The following is a 23,173-nucleotide window of genomic DNA, read 5'->3' as shown; positions in this document are numbered from 1 at the left end:
TTTACCGAGTTTGGTAAACAAAGTACCTGTCATCAGCGAGTCAAGGGCAGGCAACTCTATATTATTGTGGTACAGTGTTCCCTCACTATTGTGCTCTTCAATAAAGCGTCAACTCGGTTATTGCGCATGGTAAAGCATGGTTCCCATCTAAAAAAAACCATATCAGCTGATCACCGCGAGCACAAAGATCTGAGGACATCCCATTATGGGTCACGTCAGACCGACATATCGCAAACTCTAATCAACCAATGGAATTACTGACAAGAAGTCTACATTAGCCAATCAGAAGGCAGCTTTCTCGTGCTTTACGGCACTAATTTCAAATTGGTGGCTACGCCTCGAAACTTAAAAATTTGAAACCTGAACAAAAGAACATTCTCGAATGGCTAATATATGGTCTAGATTGTAAGGATTCACTTGTTAAGCCCTTAACTATCATTCGGAATACCCCGTTTTAAAGTTTTCGAGGCTGCATGATGAGAAATCACATTCCGACTGTCACTTTCATGATCTGGTAAGCGACACTCTGATTGGTTGGATGAAAGGTCCTTCTGACGTGACCCCAAATGGGATGTCCTCAGATCTTTGTTTAGCGGTTTAATGAGATTGTCACTATATATAATCAAAATCATAAGAACCATAAGCGTAGCACTTTGGTCCAGGTGATTGCTATTGCCAGATATTTTTACATATGGAACAATTAGCGAGAACTAAGATCTGATTTTAATGAGATTGATATAGTGAAAGCTGCAACTAAAATAACACGATATTGGATTATGTTTTTACTGATAAAATAATAATTTCAGATACAATTTCCTCTGACCATTGCATCAAAATTATCTTTAAAATACTTTTTAAATGAATCACCAGTTGATGTGGGAGGAAATGTGTGCACAGCTGATTGCTATTTCCGTCTTAGTTTACGAGAAAATACACACGGTAATCTTAATCTCTTCATATAAAACAATGCCTTCAAGGGCAGGAAATACAATTTAAATGCAAAATGCTCATGTCTAGTGATGCTTTATATCAAATTTCATATTTTTATTGACCTAGTTTGTTATCCCTGTCGTACACCAGAATTTGCTGAAGGGATATGATGTGGTTTTTTTTCTTAAAGCACATTACACACGATAAATCTTTTTTGACACTATGAATCATAAACAACTACTATTCTAATCCTTTTGATCCGTTGATCGTGCGAGGTAGGCAGAGCATTTATACTGTTTTGTTGGTCATCTACCCCTAACAACCCCACCTTGGTTAAAACGCTGATCATCTCTAACGCACATCAATTATTTGGACCCAAAGGTATCGTTATAGTGAGGAATCACTGTATCACTGTTTCATGGTGTGATAAGTGTGATATATGTGGTTTACATCACTTCCTGTTTTGGATTATGCATAATCAATATGCATAGAACCTAGGTTGGGTCTAGGGACATCGTCCAAACAAATGGGTTCTTTTCTAACCAATTTCGAATGGAGGTTTGGGTAATTCCTCTTCAAAAACATTCCAGAAACTATCATAAAAAGTTAATATGTGCACTTACGAAAAGTGATGAAATATTGTGCTTAGATTTGCATAAGTCAACATTCGGGGAATGGATTACGATATTTACCGATACCACGATAATATAGGGTCATACTGTACGTTATTTAGGTAACAATGTAGGATGGACCATGTCATCAATGCTGAGGTTAACCAATATAAAGTTTGTTAAAACCTTGAAAATTGCACTCAGTATTTCTGTAACTCGATGAGATCGATGTTGTTTTGAATGATGGACGTCTGTTTCCATGCAGTATCGTGGAAGAGGGCTCGGATGTGGTCTATCTGTTTGACTTTGGTGACGGCCATACCCAGCAGAGTAACGGCACCACGAACCTCATGAGCCACATCGTCGGTGTTGTTTCACACACGTACACAGAAGGTAAGCATGTGTGTCAGGACCAATACAGAATTCTTCAACAATCGGGGGATTCTTATACCCATTTTGATCATTACGGTTGAGACAGTTGGGAAATTATTTCCTCCATCTGCAACAGTGCTCAATGCACTGATGACCAAGTGTCCGGCCTAAGAGTTCCACATAAGGGGCATGTGCTTATCCATTGTGAATGGCAATCCATTTCTGGTGTCCCCTTTTACCGTGATATAGCTGGAACATTGCTAGACAAGTTGTAAAACCGTTCTTACTCACTCTCCTACACAGTATATCCTCTGATACAATTATTGCTACCAGTGTCATGAATAGTTTCATTTTTAGTACAGTGTTCGAAATAAGCGCCTACCCGTTGGCCCGTGGCAGGTGGATCTTGTGTCAGGCCTGTAGTTTCAAAGTTGTATGGGTCCTTATGGCCTGCAGTAAATTTAGTGTCAATTTATTTCTTACAGTAAGCTGCAGTTTATTTTAAATGTGGGACTGAAGAGTTTAGTCAGGTCCTGCAGCTTCTAAAGTCTGTGGTTCTGATGGCAGCCTGGCATTTGTTTTTATTCAAACACTGGTTGAGTAGCCTAGTGGTGAAGGCATCAGCTTGTCACTCTGAAACCTGCGTTTACTATCCCAAAGGGATACAAAGTGTCAATTGTTAAGCTCATTCTTGTTCTTCCTCTGTATAGCTAATATAGAATACACTGAGGGTGACAGGTAGCCATAAACAATATCATATAACCTGCAATAAAAACACTTGCAGCCATTAAGGTGCAACCAGAGCCCAACCTACAACCTAGGGTCATCTCTTTAAATTACATAGAACATAGGTATTATTGGTGTGGTATCAAAGGTATTTTGGAAAGCTGTGTTGTGGCAATCCACTTTGCATTCTATGTCGTGCCAAGGCCTCCTTTGGGGGCTGCCATACACAAGGTTGATACCCTCCCACTGGAGGTTAGGCCCATTCTCACAGTAGGGAAATTACTTTTATGGATGAAAAAATGTAATTTGTTATTACTTTTAGGACTGCCATTGCATGTGTGTGGGTGATTGATGGTTTACAGTATGGCTGTTTGGAATGTTCTTTCATGGTATCAAGTGGTGTTCTGGTAAGGCTTGTTAGATCAAATTTGTTGTTTGTCATCCCCTGCCCTCCCTGTCCCTATGTTTCTTTTGTAAAGCGTTGACTTCTTCATCTCAGAATTCTCCTTTAACCGATTCCCACTTGTTGCACCTAGAGCCACAGTGAGTGTGGCCTTGTGTCGATAACATTTCGGCTGAATGACAACTATTAGCAAATGTTGAAAGCTGCATGTTTAGTGTGAACTGTTGCAGCCCTCTGTTACACGTCTGTGTGACACAGTCAACCATGTGTCAGTGATGAGCTGCAGTGATGAGTGATGGTGTGCATCGTGTCATATTTCAGTTGGTGTGCATCGTGTCATATTTCAGTTGGTGTGTATGATGTCATGTTTCAGTTGGTGTGCATCGTGTCATATTTCAGTTGGTGTGTATGATGTCATATTTCAGTTGGTGTGCATCGTGTCATATTTCAGTTGGTGTGTATGATGTCATATTTCAGTTGGTGTGCATCGTGTCATATTTCAGTTGGTGTGTATGATGTCATATTTCAGTTGGTGTGTATCGTGTCATATTTCAGTTGGTGTGTATCGTGTGTCTGTGATTGCGATCAACCCACTGGGCAACGTGACAGCAGTCCTGAAGCCGTTCTATGTGCAAGTACCACCCACCCTGCACGGGGTGATGATGCTTGACCAGAAGAAATACTGTCTAAAGTTGCGGGAAAACATCACCCTAGTGGCGCGCATCCCCCACGGCACTAACATCACCTTCAACTGGCAACTGGATGACGAAACAGAACTTATAGACACAGGTACAGTTAACATTACAATTCTCCATGAAGGAAGTACCGTATTTGACGTAATAAGTGCCAGGGGTGCTCTCAAAATTAGAAAAGGGGGCTCTTATTGGAATATAATGTTGGTGAGGAAAAAAACAGAGTTGAAACATCATAAATTTCGTGGTTTATGCTGACAGCCTGAAATTATAAAAATGAAAAATATGTGTGTATCATACACGACAGATTTATTTTCCAGAATTTAATTGCCGATAATTAAGGATGCATATAACGAGTGTGTAATATACACGAAGAAATATCGCTGTGGGTGCTTATTAGAGCGGGGCGCTTATTACGTTGAATACGGTATTGTTTGGAGACCATCACAAGGTCATTTCCTTTCTGCACATGGACACCAGGGCCTTATTCCACATATGTTGACATATGGGAGTTACGATTGTCATAGCACAAGAATTGCTTTGTGGAACTGGGATCAGTACAAGCAATTCATTACAAATGTCATATGTTTTTGTACCTAACCAGATCATGTAGCCAGTTGATATTAGACATAATGTACAAATAAAAAAAGCCCTTCGTCCAAGAACTCTTGTGTAGAAAAATCTTGCGCCTCTAATAATAGCACTGTAATGTTAGCCTCCTATCTGGATTAAGCAATGAACATTTCAATGGCAGCCTTAATTAACTTGTCTTCCTCGCCATGCTTTTGGCTATTGCCCATGATGATTGATAATTCTCACGTTTGTCTGGGTTTTTTTATGTAAATGAAATTGTTTCTTTGTGCAGGTGAATGGATTACCCACAACTACCGCACGACTGGTCGGAAGTCGGTCAGAGTCAAAGCCTATAATAGAGTAGGCAAGATTGAAGGTTTTACTAATGTCCACGTTTTCAATGAAATACAAGGTAAGAATGATTTGCAGTTGTATCTTGGAGTTCATAACATGTTTTTAAGCCAAAATCAAACTCGCCAGCCTAAAGCCCATTCCCAAAATAAAATAAAAATTATTTTATATTATTCTTATTTTCAAAAAGGAGGATACAACAATAATGGAACAAGGAGTATCTGTTAACTTGACACCTGATCAAATGAATTCTATTCAGTTTGTTACCACTGCAGACTCACAGAATCAAGCCTCCTATGGCATTGTATTTTGTTTGTTACCACTGCAGACCTACAGAATCAAGCCTCCTATGGCATTGTATTCAGTTTGCTACCACTGCAGACCTACAGAATCAGGCCTCCTATGGCATTGTATTCTGTTTGTTACCACTGCAGACCTACAGAATCAAGCCTCCTATGGCATTGTATTCTGTTTGTTACCACTGCAGACTCACAGAATCAAGCCTCCTATGGCATTGTATTCTGTTTGTTACCACTGCAGACCTACAGAATCAAGCCTCCTATGGCATTGTATTCTGTTTGTTACCACTGCAGACCTACAGAATCAAGCCTCCTATGGCACTGTATTCTGTTTGTTACCACTGCATACTGACAGAATCAAGCCTCCTATGGCATTGTATTCTGTTTGTTACCACTGCAGACCTACAGAATCAAGCCTCCTATGGCACTGTATTCTGTTTGTTACCACTGCAGACCTACAGAATCAGGCCTCCTATGGCATTGTATTCTGTTTGTTACCACTGCAGACCTACAGAATCAAGCCTCCTATGGCATTGTATTCTGTTTGTTACCACTGCAGACCTACAGAATCAAGCCTCCTATGGCACTGTATTCTGTTTGTTACCACTGCAGACCTACAGAATCAGGCCTCCTATGGCATTGTATTCTGTTTGTTACCACTGCAGACCTACAGAATCAAGCCTCCTATGGCATTGTATTCTGTTTGTTACCACTGCAGACCTACAGAATCAAGCCTCCTATGGCACTGTATTCTGTTTGTTACCACTGCAGACCTACAGAATCAGGCCTCCTATGGCATTGTATTCTGTTTGTTACCACTGCAGACCTACAGAATCAAGCCTCCTATGGCATTGTATTCTGTTTGTTACCACTGCAGACCTACAGAATCAGGCCTCCTATGGCATTGTATTCTGTTTGTTACCACTGCAGACCTACAGAATCAAGCCTCCTATGGCACTGTATTCTGTTTGTTACCACTGCAGACCTACAGAATCAGGCCTCCTATGGCATTGTATTCTGTTTGTTACCACTGCAGACCTACAGAATCAAGCCTCCTATGGCATTGTATTCTGTTTGTTACCACTGCAGACCTACAGAATCAAGCCTCCTGGGACCAATGGAGTCAATGTCATAAACCAAATGAAACAAACAATTATATGCCAAATAAGATAAAACATGTTGAGTTATGCAAATATTTTTTTTCTTTTCATTTCCTACCTATTTAGCTGGCATGAAATTTCTTAACAGTGGCCCGCCTCCGTGGTCTCATGGTAGAGCGTCCGCCCCGGAGAGCGGAAGGTCCTAGGTTCAATCCCCAGGCGCGTCATACCAAAAGACGTTAAAAGATGGTACTTGTTGTTACCCTGTCTGGGGATCGGCATTAAAGGGCTAAAACAATGACTGGTCGGCTCGGAGTCAGTATACTGTGACTGAGTGGGGTATTCAAGTTAAACTGCGGCATGGTATCTCAGTGTGCTAGCACTATAAATCGGCATCAGTCCGGACAAGTACAAGCAGCCACACACACACATACATACATGTGCATGCACGTCGCTATATAAGTGCAATAATCTTGGACGCTGCGTTAAACCCCATTTCACCTCACCTCTTAACAGTGATTAATGGAGAAAAATGCAATACAACAGTTTCATGATTTTATCAGTTTTTGGGAGGATATTCTTCGATGTCATTACAAAATTTGAAAAGACTTTATGATATTTTGGATTATGGTCAGTCAATGTCCTGAACTGTGAACCAATTTGAAACCCTGGTTAACTATAGATTACTAAAGGTGGTCCCTGTAAGTACTGAACAACCTACTTCAGGGTGCTTCTCATACAAGGTGATTGTGATGCGGAAGGACACCAGGGAAGACCAATTCTGATGATCCGTTGTGTGATTGTGTGTTGTCACAATTCATGAGGATGAATCCTTGTTCCCATTGTGCTTGTTGAGTAGAGGATTGACTGCCAATATAACAGAGTGCTTTCCTAAGTTTCCTTCAATATCCTGGGATATGTATATGTTAACAATATTTGGTATGTTTTCTTCACTTGAGGGAAGGAATGGACAGAGTCATCTAACTGTCAAAACTTTTTATCAAAACAAGTGTTTGTTGTTACAAGCCTCAAGTGTATGAATGAAGATTTTGAACACTATAAGTAAGGTGTTTTGTTTCAGGAGCTAAGTTGTCAGCCACCCGTGATGTGGTCGGCACGATGGAAAGATTGGAGTATGTGGCCATCCCAGACCCCAACGAGACAGGAACTGTAGAGTTCTACAACTGGACTTTTGATGAACATGTGCAGACCTCAGAAAACCACATCTCATTTGCTTTTGCAAGTCCTGGAAAGTAAGTAATTGTTTTTAAGTTCATTTTTTCAATGATTAGATAATCTCAATGAGGTGAATAATGATATGGTTTCTTGATTTTAATTGGTGCAATCTACTGGGAGAGTTGCGACATGACAATATCTGAACTGTGAGACTCACGAGGCCAGAGTTAAGCCCCTCAGTCATGCCAGGATCCGAAGATCATAGATTTGAATTCCAGATTAACACCATGGCATACCTTTTGGCTTATCACTATATCTTTGCAAATGGGTTTCACCAAACTGATTTTAACGTCTATGACCTGCATCTCTTTCAATTTACTCAAACATGCTTTGAAATTAGTGAAAACTGTTCAAAACTGCTTTAAACCAACCTCTCACTCACTCACTCATTATCTCACTCATTCACTCACTATCTCACTCACTATCTCACTCACTCACGCACTCACGCACTCACGCAATCACTTCTCCTTCCCTCTCCCCAGACACGTGGTCACAGTAGCGGCCAACAACTGCATCAGCAGAGCGGTGTCCAAGCCGCTTGAGATCCTGGTCATGTCCAGACTGAAGAGCCTTGACATTCATGTGGAGGGGGAGAGCCTGGTGCATCAGCCAATCAAATTTACTGCCACATTCTGGATTGGTGACAATCTCAACTTCACCTGGGACTTTGGTGATGGCTCACCTGTCATACAAGGCCTCAATGAAACTACTGTACATCGCTTCAATCGGTAGGTGTCATCAAGTTTTAAAATGTGTTGCTGTTTGTATCTCTGTGTCATATATGTGTGGCTGGCAGGTTGTTTAATCAGTGCTTTGGAAATCACTAGGGACTATATAGTCAATCTTATTGCATCACCCTATCATATGTTACAGCACTGGGGAGTTTATAGTCAATCTTACTGCATCACCCTATCATATGTTTCAGCACTAGGGAGTATATAGTCAATCTGACTGCATCGCCCTATCATATGTTGCAGCACTGGGGAGTTTATAGTCAATCTAACTGCATCACCCTATCACATTTTTCAGCACTGGGGAGTTTATAGTCACCCTGTCACATGTTTCAGCATTGGGGAGTTTATAGTCACCCTGTCACATGTTTCAGCATTGGGGAGTTTATTGTCAATCTGAATGCATCACCCTATCACATGTTTCAGCACTGGGGAGTTTATAGTCACCCTATCATATGTTTCAGCATTGGGGAGTTTATTGTCAATCTGACTGCATCACACTGTCACATGTTTCAGCATTGGGGAGTTAATAGTCACCCTGTCACATGTTTCAGCATTGGGGAGTTTATAGTCAATCTGAATGCATCACCCTATCACATGTTTCAGCACTGGGGAGTTTATTGTCAATCTGACTGCATCACCCTATCATATGTTTCAGCACTGGGGAGTTTATAGTCAATCTGACTGCAGTCAATGCTATCAGTGGAGATTCCGTGACTGTTCAGCTGTTTATCCTGGAATGGATCTGTAAACCTCCAGAGATCACGATCCCAGGCACTACAGCCAATATGGTGAGGAGATATTTCCTACATTTCAATCAAAGACCAGTGTGTAAAGCTTTTTATATGAGATTCCTTCTGTCCATCGTCAGTCAACATTTTTGTTTTCTGAGCAGATGATTATGGCTCAATACTCAGTACTCAATCCAAGATGTTTTGATCAGTCAATACTTGATTGGGTCTTGATTGCATTTCTATTCTAAAACTTGTTTGAGATTGTTTTTCTTCTGAAAAATATTGATTTGGTAAATGAATAATTCAGAGGTCAAAAATAATAATTGCAACTTATAATTACAGATGACACGCTTGAAAACCAAACTTAACTTTGAATTGTTCAAGAGGTTTTTCACATTTTTTTCATGTGTGCATGTTAAAACCTCAATTATTAGAGGAGGACAAATCTTTATCATTTCTGACTTTCAGAAGTCCCACATTTCCATTCAGGATATGTTATATTTGATGTATATGTCATTTTGAGCCCAAACGTTCTCCACTTTAACAAGATGACTTTTGTTTCATGATTGATATACATAATTTTCAGTTCACATTTTACCATTCGGATCAAGTGCATATTGAAACTGCAGTGAAGATCAACTGTTCTCCACGAGAGGAAGTGACTTACATGTGGTCCTTCAGTGATGTGGAGGGGACGACGGTGCAGCCAATGAGAACGGATGAGGACATGTTGGACAAGCAGACTCTCATCCTGTCACCCCGATCTCTGGCCCCAGGGATGTACAGAGCCACTGTCAAGGTCAGTACTTCATCGTTAACCCCATGGGGTCCCCAGCATAGGCCCCAAGCTCGCTATCAACTAATTTCAACAGACAAAATTGGCCTGGCTGGACAAATGTGTCATTGTACCTGAGTGGCTTCGGAAATTGTTCTTAATATCAACCATTGGTTTGTCTGTCCTAGATTATTTACAGGCTGGGATATTTGCTGACTCTGTCATAAATAAGCAAACAAACAATACATAACTTTATTGTTGTGACGTCATTGGCACAGCAGCTGGGATATTGCTATAGTATACCACATCATTTACTTACTAACTGGGCGGTGGTGTAGCCTAGACCCGGGTTCGATTGCCCACATGGGTACAAAGTCCATATCTGGTCTCCCCTGCTGTGATATTGCTGGAATATTGCTAAAAGCGGCGCAAAACAATGCTCACTCACTCACTCACTCACTCACTCACTCAGGGAGGCCTGTGGCACTTCGTCTAACCTTAATGATATAATCTATTGTCAGGTTGAGATGTACGATACCATAGTGTACTCCACCTCTGCGGTGGATGTGACTATCCTTCCCACCCCCCTCAAGAGCATCATAGAAGGGGGGATGCAACGCACCATTGGGCAGCAGGAGACTCTCTACCTGGACGGCTCCAACTCCCGCGACCCGGACCACCCCCACAATGCATCACTCAGGTAGGGGGAAGTCATGCAGTGTATACTGCTACCTTAGAGCCTCCTCATAGGCTGCCCTCCAGTGTCTACGAACAGCAAGCTCACTGTCATTGTGGTCTTATACACAGAGCACCTCCATCCTCCTCATCACGAACCTCCCAGATTGTTTCTCTTGATCATGTTAGATTGTACTTTAGATGTCTATTTTAAGCACAGTATGTTTTGAATGGACTCCAAGTAAAGCTATGGGAGTGAATGGAGCCAAGGTATTTATCATAATTATGAAGGTATAATGCCCTGGATTACTGAGGATGCTTCGATACAAAATTTACTAAATAGAACTGCCGTGACAGTTAGCTTGCTTCCTGTAGATACGAGAGGGCAGTCTCAGTGGAGACTTCAAGTTTGTTTTGTTAGATATGTTCAATCAAGATGTTTTACTGGTAGTTATTACAAGTGTCTTGTGCAAAAACAGAAATCACATGCATTTAGGTCACATGCTGCTTTAGTCTTCTGGTCTTTAGGCATTGCTTGATGGCTTCCTTTAATTGCTGTAAGTTTTCCAGTGGTACCTTACTCAGAGATGTACTTTCAGGTTCAACTGGACGTGCCAGTCGCTGCCTAGATATGGCCTGTGTTACAACATCACAGCGATCAACTTGTTCAAAGCCAACACCAATGACACGGACATTGTGTACGACAGTGCTTCGTCTCAGTTGGTGCTGACTTCACCCAAGATGGCCATACCAGCTGGGTTCCTGCTGCAGGATGATAGCTACTTTTTGTTCACACTGGTGGTTTCCGCACCAGATGGCCGACAAGCCACAAGTGATCAAGTCATTAAAGTCAAAGCGGATAATCAAACAATAAGGTAGGTCTGTCAAACCAATCGAGAGCGGGAGACATTGTGTGCTGACTTTGCAGTATTGCAGCAATATCCAGCCTGTCACCAAGCATTAAATGGGTACCCGGTAGGATTAGATGGAAATGGGAATGCTGAACTGTCAGATAGGCAATTTGGGCCTGTATGATCCCCAGGGAACTGAGAATGCTCAATGGAATGTACTTTGATTTGTCGACTGGGGAATTAATTTTATGTGTTATGAGCATGCATTGTGTGGAATTAGCGCTGTGATAATTTTCATCACATTACCACATTATTATTACACGTCTTTAGACCATGGTGCTCTCAAATTCTTTCTCAACTCCCTGGGGAGTGACCTATCCAAATGTTATTGTGTTGGTAAAAACACATCAGGGTCAGTGGAAGTGGGCTTCACAAAGTGTACCAATTTTGGGAATTAAACCTGGGTTAGTTTTGATGAGAAAACACCCTAACCAGTGGGCTATCCGGCTACTCAGTTCCTAGTCTCAGTACCCAGAGCATGTATTTAACAAAACAATCCCCATACCTGTACCATCCTCATTCCATGCTCAGCTCTTGCAGTCTATACGCATCCTCTTTAATCTAAACAATTCAGTGATTAGAGTGTTCCTTTAATATTCATGGGTTCCCTTGTAGAATTATTTTTAAGTACATATTATTGATACTTACAAATCGATTTTGCATTGGCTTGTCATGTCATAGTCTTGTTCCACTCACTCACTCACTCACTCACTCACTCACTCACTTGTATGTTAAGAACTTGAAAACAACATAAGAGTTAAGTAAGGATAAGAATTTATGGATAAACAACTTCTTTATTACAATTAAGAGCGACGTTTCGGTGTAGGTTCTAACACCATTATCAAGCAAGTGATGATAATGGTGTTAGAACCTACACCGAAACTTATGGATAAACAACTTCTTTATTAGAATTAAGAGCGACGTTTCGGTGTAGGTTCTAACACCATTATCAAGCAAGTGATGATAACGGTGTTAGAACCTACACCGAAACTTCGCTCTTAATTGTAATAAAGAAGTTGTTTATCCATAAATTCTTATCCTTACATAGTACCCCAACTGCTAAATGCCTATCAAAGAAGAAACATAAGAGTTGTTCAAATTGCTGTTTCATGGTTTAATCTGTGCAACTGTCCCTCATGAAAACAGCAGAGGAGGAAAGGTTCTTTTGAAAAATTACAACTATTTTAATGAAATGTTTCCATAGAATAAGTGTTAGCCTACCGGACCCCGTCAGTTCAGGAACATGCTTTCCATGTAGTTACCGTAAGGAATGACCACTTATTATCCAGGAACAATTCATTTGTTAATCTTGATATTTGTAAATGACGTTTCCAACGGAAAATCTACTGTCCAGACTAACGAGGTTACAGAGTATTTGTTACATTCTAAAATCAATTCCTTTGTTACTAATACTGTATGCTCATTATACACATTGCATAAAGACCAGGGGAGGTAACTCAGTGCATCCAGAAGTAGATGAGGATCAGTATGCTGGATGGTATTGGCGTCTCCTTGTTGTCATGAAGATCACAAACAGCAAACATAGCTTCTTAGACTGGCTGCAGTATCTTCACATGCAATGACTCAATGATTTGTTGTAACCATTTGGTTTAATGCAGTTTGTAAGTAAAAAATAATAGTTCTTAATCTTCAGGCATATGCAGTGTTTTGACAGAAAACATGAAATTCCTTTTTCTGATTTATACTGCAGTGGAGATTTTGGGTTGGAATAGGCTCCAGTACTCCATGTTAATAGGGAGAGCTGACTGATAGAATCGAATGGTTACAATGTCTGACCTGCCTGATTTGTGCCATCGTGCCTTGATGGATTGCTACTCATGCTATTGACCACTAGTTTGGTGGTTTTATGTCGCTCCCTATCTGTATTTAGTAGGGCTGTTATGATACACCTCATAATATGATCTTAATCGCGATTCAATACACGATACGATACATGAAAACTTGTCATTTGACATGCTTGTTAAGGAAACATTTAAATCTTCAAAATCATATTAGTAGAACTGAGCCAAAACAGTGATTTTTACTTCAACAGTTTACATGTCACCCCTTTTATAGATTTGTATCATTTTGATACCTGAACTCACGTTGTTGGTAGCATGGAACAGGTTATTGCCCGCATCAAACATTCAGTAACCCCAGAAGTGAGTGAGTGAGTGAGTAAGTGAGTAAGTTTGATCAGTAGTCCGGTTATGTCATGGCATGTCAGCTTAATGTGGGGGGAAAGCCCGAAGGGATGTTTACCACTTTGGTGAAACCCGCGAGCACAAGTATGGTGTGAACCTAGAACCATAATGAAGTACACCCGTGTCCCCAGTAACACTAGAACTTGTGATAACTTTCCTCCTTGTTATGGGGCGGTGGGGTAGCCTAGTGGTTAAAGCGTTCGCTCATCACGTCAAAGACCCGGGTTCGAATCCCAACGTGGGTACAATGTGTGAAGCCTATTTCTGGTGTCCCCCGCCATGATATTGCTGGAATATTGCTAAAAGCGGCGTAAAATCATACTCACTCACTCCTCCTTGTTATACTTCAGCTTAAAGATAAGTTGCCACCAATGCAGAGGAGGCCTTGTAAACATGGACGAGAAGATCTCCCTGAGGACTGAATGCATCAACTGCCCCTACAATCTGACATACACTTGGAAGATATCCTTGATTGAGAACAGCTTCTCAGAACCTGAGCAAGATTATCGGAGTGACTGCAAACCCGAGGAAGCAAGTGGTCAACTCTCATTGGTATTGTCAGTAGCATCATGGATAAAGAAAACTGGCCTGACAACCACATCCACTGTGCCCCCTGAGGCCCCAACATCTTCATCCATCCCGTCCTCTACAACACGGAGTAAGTACCATGGATTAATTGGATTTACTTGCATTGAGTTCTGTATGCTTGGGGTGTCACGATTCACTGTTGTCTTGATGCATCGCGAATTCACACCTGACAAAATGATGCATGTTGTGTCTACCCATGAATTGATTCATAGTTCTGCATAGATTTTCAAAACAGTAATATTTATTTGATAATAATGTATAAGGACTCAGCTTGATAACTACTATCACATACTGATTTTGATTGCTTGAACCTAGGATTGCGGGTTCGAATCCCGGTTCGCCCCAATTATGTTTCTAGGTTTGTCAGCACCATACTGTGCTCGTGGGTTTCACCGAAGTGGTAAACGTCTGAGGCCTGCATCACTTCGGGCTTTCCTCCCACATTAAGCTGACACGCCGCGATATGACTGGAATACTGTTAAAAGCGGTGTTAAACCCAACTCACTCACTCACTCACTTTGATTGCTTGATACTATTAGAACAGGTCTAAATTACCAATCATTTGAATTATACACAAACTGTGGATAGCAGCAAGCTATTGTTAGCCAGAATGCATAGAACATGGAGAAGCTCACGTTAAAGTGATGAAGATTAAGTATTGTGTGTGATGAGTATTATATTGATATGTGAGGTGGGTGTAGCAGGACAACCCTGCCTGTCACCTGTGTCATGTTCTGTTGATGTATTTTAGAAGATCTGTAGTCATTTGTACAAACAAAGAAATAGGTATTCTGTCTGACACATATCTAAGACATTCTTTGTTGTCGCAGCAGGATCCAATCATGATGGGGTCAGATCTGATTGTCCTTCTGATTATGACCCTGCTTATCACCACCATACTGTGTATACATGTGGGTTCAACAAAGTACTTACATGTACGACCTGCAACAGACTGACATGTAGAAATAAAGTTATCTAAATTAAAAATACATATCTACAAAATAAAAAATGAAATCCAAATGGAGCCCAGAACAATCCTTAATTTCAGGATTTTAACGTTTAGACCTGGGGCAATCTAGACTTGCCAAATCATTCTAGACTTGAGTTTGTCACCATTTACAATTTTATTCCTTAGGGTCTGGGAGAGACACTAACATTTAGCTGGCATGTAATGGGATGTAACTGAAATACTGTTTTTAGAACACAGACCTGTACGAAATCAGTAGCATAAACCCACGTCACGTTTGGCATATGAGAGATTGAAATAAGTTTCAGTTCAGTTCTGATGTTTGGTTTAAGGTATCAAGTAGGAATTATTTGTGTTTATAGGGGTCCTGTATGAATGATGCTTCAGATAGTCCTGGCTGGTTTAGATTTATGTTGCTAATGTTTGTTTGAAACATTTAATTTTTTTGGTTTAGAAATAACAGAGTCAGTGCCTCGGAACAGAGGACTCCCTGGCTGTGGCCAGATGTTTAATAAAGACCTGGCTGAGAATACAGGTGATTATGAATCATTGATAATAAACATCTCAATAGGCAGGTATTTGAGGGCAGTCTAGCCTCAGACATTGATATATTTAATATCAAAAGTAATTTGGTGAGATTCCCTATTTCACTCACAATATGTCACTTCTTTAATAAGATAAGTTGAGTTTTGACCTACTTTCTATGAGTCTAACTGATTGTGTCTTTTTGTAGTTGGAGATGACCTTCACCTTGACTTACTACAAGAAGGGCTAAGCAATGGAAGACAGAGACCGAGAAGTGAGTTGTACCTTGGAAAGTACCATTGTACCATTCTACCTAACAGGAGTTGAGGATAGGCTTGTATGGATGGCTCATTTTGAAAAAAAATGGGTTCTTAGATAGTGGGTGAGGGTATGTTGGGGAAAAGTGTTTAACTAATCTGTGTTTCAGGCAGGATAGTTTGTCTGATATAATATAAGATATATACATTTTCAAGAATGTTGTGTTTGGAGATTTATGAATGATGCTTACTGTAAGTTTTATGTTAACAGAAGCAGACAATGGCGTGCCTCAAGTTGTGGGTGAGGGCACCTCTGGCAAGAGACCTTTTGGTGAGTGAAACGTCAGTGGGTAATTTTTGGTAATCAAAGCCTTTTTAGGAATAACTTCTTTTTCCAAATTTTCATTAAAAAAAAGAACTCAAGTGAAATCATATTGTGTTCCTCTATTTCAGGACGGCCACAAGTCATTACCAGTGGGATTAATGAAGGTATGTTTCAAGATCCCATATCTTTCAAACCAACCCTCACAACAGCCTCCCTCCCAAGCCACACCTCGTCAATACATACAACCCAATTCCAGTCAAACTATTCAATCATCAATCCACCTAACCCACTCACTCCCAATCGACTCAACCCACACCTCTTTATCCACTCGGTCGCTTGGATCGAGCATCTGCCCAGAGAGAGGAAGGTCAGTGGTGGATGCCCTGGCCACGTCATATCAAAGAAGGGGCCATCGGGTAGCCTAATGGTTAAAGTGTTCCCTCAACACGTCAAAGACCAGGGTTCGATTCCCGACATGGGTACAATGTGTGAAGCCCATTTCAGCTCATATTGCTGGAATATTGGGAAAAGCGGCGTAAAACCACACTCATTCACTCACTCATATCAAAGAATGGTACTTTTTGTTACCCTGCCTTGCTTCAGATACTCCTGATTTGTGCAGATTGATGTTGTCAATGTCATACATTTAATCTTTCCATTCAGAAATAACAGAGTCGATGCCTCGGAACAGAGGACTGCCTGGTTGCAGCCAAATGTTTAATAAAGACCCCGCTGAGAATAAAGGTGATTACTGAACTTTCATTGTGAACATCTGAATAAGCAGGGACTTGAGGGCAGTTCTCCAGTAACTATGCTTCTCGTCACAGACAACTGAAATGGGGATTGTGTGATCACAATGTCTCCATTGCTAGGTACATTGATGAGAGGCCATTTTGAAAGACCGATTCACAGTCTGACAAATGTACTGAGCTACTCAGGATGCTCTTACTATTAGCCTCTGGTTTGCCCCCTCAAGACCTCACTACACAAAGCATTCACTGCTTTCAAGCCTGTTCAGCAGACCAGAGCTTTGTTTCCCTTTTTAGAAATATGTATGCGGCAGTTCATCCTAAAGAATTACAAGGAAGGTCAGTAGCCTGATCAGGACATGCTTGTTTACAGTCTGTCATCATTTTAGTGGAATATTGCTGGTTGCAGGACTAAAAGACATCTTGTTGTGTCAGACAGGATAGTTTGTTTGTTGTTATCTTAGATTGTATACATTTCCAAGAATGTTGTGTGTGGAGATTTATGACTGACAACAATTGTAAGTGTTCTGTATATGTCGCCAACAGAAGCAGACAATGTCGTGCCTCAAGTTGTGGGAGAGGGCATCTATGGCAAGAGACCTTTTGGTGAGTGATTCTTTGGTTTCTACTGGTAATATTTTGGTTATCAGATTATTTTTTAAAATACTTTTTTTCCACATTTCATTGAAAAAACCCACAAGTGAAAGCATATTTGTTTGTCTACTTCAGGGCGGCCAAAACACAGTAGCAGTGGAATTAATGAAGGTATGTTTCAACCTCCCCTATTTTTTCCCTTGTTAAGATTTAAGCAACCCTTACACTGTCCATCTTCCCGAGGCAAGAGAGTTAACTGGCTTTAAAAGTCCAGTTTCCACCCTTGCCGAACTATGCTGGAATTCCTGGGTTCGATCGTAGCCCACCAGTATCTATTACGAGTTATGTCAGTTCTATGCCTCTCCTATGGACAAATCAGATTCCACCTCTCATGTCACTTGCATTTGCTTCAAATAAAATGGCGACACCAAGTCAAGACGATAATGAAGATCTATATTGTGATGAAACGGGTCTTACATCGTGAAGTGCATCAAAGCATGTGAGCACCTTGATAAAAAAACATGAAAATATTTGGAAAATATCTGTTGACAACGAGTTGGCAGTGCACATGCTTTGCAAATCGACCGAAATCTGCATGACAGTTTAAGAACCGGATTTCGATTTCGTAGCACGATTGTGATTGGACTATGCATAGACTCGTTAGTCCAGCCAAAATATTACTCCATAATACCAGCCTAGTTTGGCAAGGGTGGAAACTGGACTTTTATAGTCAGTTAACTCTCTTGCCTCGGGTAGATGTACACTGTCCATCCACTTAAGCCAAACCTCTACAGTCCACTCAACCCGTTTTCGAACCATCTCCCTCATCCCCCAACATCAACTCACCCCAGATGAGTGTGACTCACCCTGTTGTCCGTGTCTGAACCATCTCCCTCATCCTCCCAACATCACCTCACCCCAGATGAGTGTGACTCACCCTGTTGTCAGTATCTGAACCATCTCCCTCATCCTCCCAACATCACCTCACCCCAGATGAGTGTGACTCACCCTGTTGTCCATGTCTGAACCATCTCCCTCATCCCCCAAACATCACCTCACCCCAGATGAGTGTGACTCACCCTAATGTCCGTGTCTGAACCATCTCCCTCTTTCCCCCAACATCACCTCACCCCAGATGAGTGTGACTCACCCTGTTGTCAGTATCTGAACCATCTCCCTCATCCTCCCAACATCACCTCACCCCAGATGAGTGTGACTCACCCTGTTGTCCATGTCTGAACCATCTCCCTCATCCCCCAAACATCACCTCACCCCAGATGAGTGTGACTCACCCTATTGTCCATGTCTGAACCATCTCCCTCATCCTCCCAACATCACCTCACCCCAGATGAGTGTGACTCACCCTGTTGTCAGTATCTGAACCGTCTCCCTCATCCTTCCAACATCACCTCACCCTAGATGAGTGTGACTCACCCTGTTGTCCATGTCTGAACCGTCTTCCACATCCTTCCAACATCACCTCACCCCAGATGAGTGTGACTCACCCTGTTGTCCGTGTCTGAATCGTCTCCCTCATCCTCCCAACATCACCTCACCCCAGATGAGTGTGACTCACCCTGTTGTCCATGTCTGAACCGTCTCCCTCATCCTCCCAACATCACCTCGCCCCAGATGAGTGTGACTCACCCTGTTGTCTGTATCTGAACCATCTCCCTCATCCTCCCAACATCACCTCACCCCAGATGAGTGTGACTCACCCTGTTGTCCATGTCTGAACCATCTCCCTCATCCCCCAAACATCACCTCACCCCAGATGAGTGTGACTCACCCTGTTGTCCATGTCTGAACCATCTCCCTCATCCCCCAAACATCACCTCACCCCAGATGAGTGTGACTCGCCCTGTTGTCCGTGTCTGAACCATCTCCCTCACCCTCCCAACATCACCTCACCCCAGATGAGTGTGACTCACCCTATTGTCCATGTCTGAACCATCTCCCTCATCCTCCCAACATCAACTCACCCCAGATGAGTGTGACTTACCCTGTTGTCTGTATCTGAACCATCTCCCTCATCCTCTCAACATCACCTCACCCCAGATGAGTGTGACTCACCCTGTTTTCCGTGTCTGAACTGATGCCTCCCTCCCTGCAGGTGCTTCTTCTGGCAGAGACAAGGTTCTGATCTCAGGAAAGAAGCCCAGCCCCTACAAGCAGCACATCTCCAGCAGCCCCAGGGTCCCCATCCCACTGCCGGCAAATCAAACATACACCGGGCTAGACAAACAGTCCCTGGTCATCAAGCCTGGCTACCTCCCCCAGAACTGGACCTACGTTGTCCAGGTCTCGGCCAAAGCCCAAGGTAAATATGCCCGCTCCTCCGAAGACTGACCCATGCATGTCACCTTCTCCCTGCTGTAAACCTCTCAATTATTTCTGTTAACCGCGAAGTCAGATCTCTTTTGTACAACGCTGTTGTGGAGAGAGGAATTTCTAAGGAATCTGATTATTGCCATCTGTGATCGTGGGATAAAATTACCAATAAACACCAGATTCATCAGAAATTACTTGATCTTGCTGTGTTGTGTGACAACGTTCTTCTAACACCTAGACAACATCACTCATAGGCTGACTTTGCTATGTTCAATATATCTGTAAAACTGATATTCTGAAAGAGAATGTCACTACATTATTTTGACTTTGTGGCTAGAAAGAAAAGACATGAAGGGTCTTTACAGGGGATGAGAAACAGAGTTCTCCCAGAGTTGTTTTTGTGTTAAACACTAAAAAATGGGTATCATAAATGATGTTTCTGACATCAGCAGAGCCTGGGACACCCAAGTTTAACTCTATCCTGAATGTGTAGCGTCAGCAGACTGTCTATACAAACAATACAGCATTTGTAATCACACTTCGACAAGTCTGTAGCTCTACCAGATTGTTAACCTTGTCACAGTTTAGAAGGTTTACGGCCTGCTTGAAAAAATCTTATTTGGAGGGAGGTGGTGTCACATTTAACTGATTTGTGTATCTTGGGTCAAAATTGTCTTAATTCCTGTGTTTGCCAAGCAGCTGCAGGAAATGAAGTGGTTCAGTCATTAGTTCTATGTTTAGACATTTACACCTTTGGTAACCTAATCAGTGCTGGCCATCACGGGGACAATTGCCACTGTGTGTCAATATCAGGGCCAGCTTTGTCAATATCGGCATTTCTGCTTGAAAAGATGTGGACATTAGATTGAGATTATCTGATAGGATTTTCCCACTTTTTATCCGACAGTTTTTGGTTAATTTGTAATACTTTCACAGAGGAGTCTCCTGTGAACATTTTGTTGCTCTCTGTGGGATATTATGGTGTTGAATTATTAGAATCAGTATTTGCTGAGATGATAACAATTATGATTTGTGATCATAATTGTTATGAATTTCAACTCCTTGATGTTGAATTACATTTTTAATAAGTCAGTCGTCAAACTATTCTAAGAGTTATGAAGACATCATTGCCAAATGAATGCTGTGCAATGCTATGCAATGTTTACCGACCTCTTACAATGATATTTTGAATCCTAATTCCACTGTATTTGGTGTGTCTTGGAATAGCAAGTTGTGCACTAAAGACATGTGGCTTCATTGTTAGTAGAAAGCAGTTTCAGTCATTACAGACAATAGGTATCGTGCTCCATGATACCATAGTATGAAGTCTTAGTGACCATGATAGTATTTCTAAAAAAAGTGGGATTTTGAGAATTTATGCGTAACATTAATTATAGGCCAAGGTGAATTCAAATGGAAATATAAATCCAAGTCAACCTCCAGTCTTTGGAGGGCATTTAGAAGTGATACACATAAGGAAGAGAATTTATGGATGTCAATTTCTTTATCATGAGGAACATAACATTTCGAGTATATACTTACTCCTTCATCACCTGATGAAGGAGGAAGTATATACTCCAAAATGTTGTGTTCCTCATGATAAAGAAATTGACATACATGAATTCTCTTCCTCAAGCCAGCCTCATTTTGAACTGTACCTTTCTGTATAACCAGATGAAATAAGTTTTGTGTTGATGAGGTCATTTTCAAGATATTGTTTATTCTATTTTCTTTTTCAAGAAAAAAATCCATTAAAACATAATAATTAATATAATGTGACTTGATACATAAATATATGTACAATATGCCTTAAAAGGCTCTCATTTTTTATTCTGCCTTGAAAAGGCTTTAAAATTTGATAAAGATTCTTGAAAAGGCATTTGATTTGACATTTGTGGTTAACTCTGCTTTGAAATAAGTATACATTCTTTATTACTATTTTCTTTCGTAAGAGGCGACTAACGGGATCGGGTGGTCAGGCTCATGCTGCATGTCATCGATCCCAATTGCGTGAATCAATGTTCATGATGTCAATCACTGGATTGTCTGGTCCAGGCTCGCTTATTTACAGACCGCCATCATATAGCTGGAATACTGCTAGGTGCAGCATTAAACAACAAACAAACAAAACTATTTTCTTTCTGATAATCGATGATGACGGCACCATGTTGCGTGAGATCAGTCAATAACTTGATTAATAAATACTACTGAAAACCCTGGTATATTGGGATGTACTTACAAATGATGCAACCCGTGAAAATCTGGGTTAGAATTAGCAACCAATGCTTGTTGTAAGGGGCGACTATGCTTGTTGTAAGGGGCGACTATGCTTGTTGTAAGGGGCGACTATGCTTGTTGTAAGGGGCGACTAACAGGATCGGGTGGTCAGGATTGCTGACTTGGTTGATACAAGTCATCATATCCAAATTTGTAGATCAATGCTCATAATATAAATCACTCACTTGTCTGGTTCAGATTTGATTATTTACTGACTGCTGTCATATAGCTGAAATATTGCTGAGTGCAACGTTAATTATGCCATTCTGATATTGAAAAAATATATGTCATGTTAATCTGTTTAAAAGCACATTTTTTGGCCTTGAAAACTGTAATGATTGCCTTGATTTTGTAAAGGAATACTAAAATTGATGTTGATTTTCTAAGATACATGTGATTAAAGAGTGATTAAAGAACTGACAAAATTTGAGAGGTTAACAGTGCTGAAAAGAGATGATTTTTAAAAAACAAAGAAAACTTGTGCAGACAGTATTACATACAAAGGCATTGTGTGTTCATACCCAGAGGGAAAGTGAAATACTTGGACACTAACATATGGCTATGTGGGGAAACTTTAACACAGACTCTTCCCCAATCGGCTGTGGAAACAGCGAAATGGATGTTCTTATCGCAATTTGAACCTTGTGATGTTTGTCTGCAAATACCGGCCACAATATTGCTGATTATTAACGATATTAATGACAGGACTAAACCAACAATCTGCCCTCTGGAATGTGCCTGACTGACAAGTATGTGCCCTGAACTCAGACTCGCTGCATAGCGGACATGATTTAGAGGTGGCACAGGAACTAGAAATTAATTGACATCCAACATCATCCTAATTCTTTGCTGGTTTGCGCGATAATGGACATGTACAGGGTATTTGTTCATTAGGAGGTATTTGTGGATATTCCGATCCAACCACTTTGAAATGTAGACGAAATTGATCAAGCTACCAACGCCAAAATCCACAGGGATTGTTTTGATTTGGGTCAATATGCAGAGGCAGGGATATGAAGGGCTTTCTGCTTTGTGATATTGTATTGCTTAACTATACTTGTGTAGGGAGAGGTTGCAGTCTCATCATGGTGATAACTGGAGAATATTGCGAGATGTGAGAACATGAAAGATAGTCTCTGGAGTGATGAATTGTGAAGGAAATGAATGCAAGATCGGTCAAAATACAATGTTTTCCCAGGAAATTAAGCCAATTATTCGATTCTATGCTTGCCTGTGT

At 41.1% G+C, this 23,173-nt stretch overlaps 1 protein-coding gene across 6 annotated transcripts in view; it reads left to right on the top strand.

Annotated features, from left to right (window-relative positions):
- Positions 1 to 23,173, top strand: part of LOC124127667 (polycystic kidney disease 1-related protein-like) — a 239,132-nt gene that overhangs the window by 141,208 nt on the left and 74,751 nt on the right. For 5 of the 6 annotated variants that reach the window (XM_048387453.1, XM_048387467.1, XM_048387474.1 and 2 more), the window contains 18 exons: positions 1,807 to 1,934; positions 3,598 to 3,831; positions 4,600 to 4,719; positions 7,139 to 7,310; positions 7,776 to 8,021; positions 8,683 to 8,815; positions 9,345 to 9,557; positions 10,055 to 10,233; positions 10,808 to 11,083; positions 13,674 to 13,981; positions 15,333 to 15,413; positions 15,612 to 15,677; positions 15,932 to 15,991; positions 16,114 to 16,149; positions 16,649 to 16,729; positions 17,281 to 17,340; positions 17,464 to 17,499; positions 19,442 to 19,648. In XM_048387453.1, coding sequence (XP_048243410.1) covers positions 1,807 to 1,934; positions 3,598 to 3,831; positions 4,600 to 4,719; positions 7,139 to 7,310; positions 7,776 to 8,021; positions 8,683 to 8,815; positions 9,345 to 9,557; positions 10,055 to 10,233; positions 10,808 to 11,083; positions 13,674 to 13,981; positions 15,333 to 15,413; positions 15,612 to 15,677; positions 15,932 to 15,991; positions 16,114 to 16,149; positions 16,649 to 16,729; positions 17,281 to 17,340; positions 17,464 to 17,499; positions 19,442 to 19,648 — 2,636 coding nt within the window. The remainder of the gene's footprint in view (positions 1 to 1,806; positions 1,935 to 3,597; positions 3,832 to 4,599; positions 4,720 to 7,138; positions 7,311 to 7,775; positions 8,022 to 8,682; positions 8,816 to 9,344; positions 9,558 to 10,054; positions 10,234 to 10,807; positions 11,084 to 13,673; positions 13,982 to 15,332; positions 15,414 to 15,611; positions 15,678 to 15,931; positions 15,992 to 16,113; positions 16,150 to 16,648; positions 16,730 to 17,280; positions 17,341 to 17,463; positions 17,500 to 19,441; positions 19,649 to 23,173) is intronic. The other variant, XM_048387457.1, reaches the window with a different exon arrangement.

Source organism: Haliotis rufescens, unplaced genomic scaffold (assembly GCF_023055435.1).
Source record: "Haliotis rufescens isolate VD_foot unplaced genomic scaffold, xgHalRufe1.0.p SCAF_10, whole genome shotgun sequence".
Taxonomy (NCBI): Eukaryota; Metazoa; Mollusca; class Gastropoda; order Lepetellida; family Haliotidae; genus Haliotis; species Haliotis rufescens.
The sequence above is the reverse complement of the archived record's forward strand: the minus strand, read 5'-3'. Positions and strand labels throughout refer to the sequence as shown.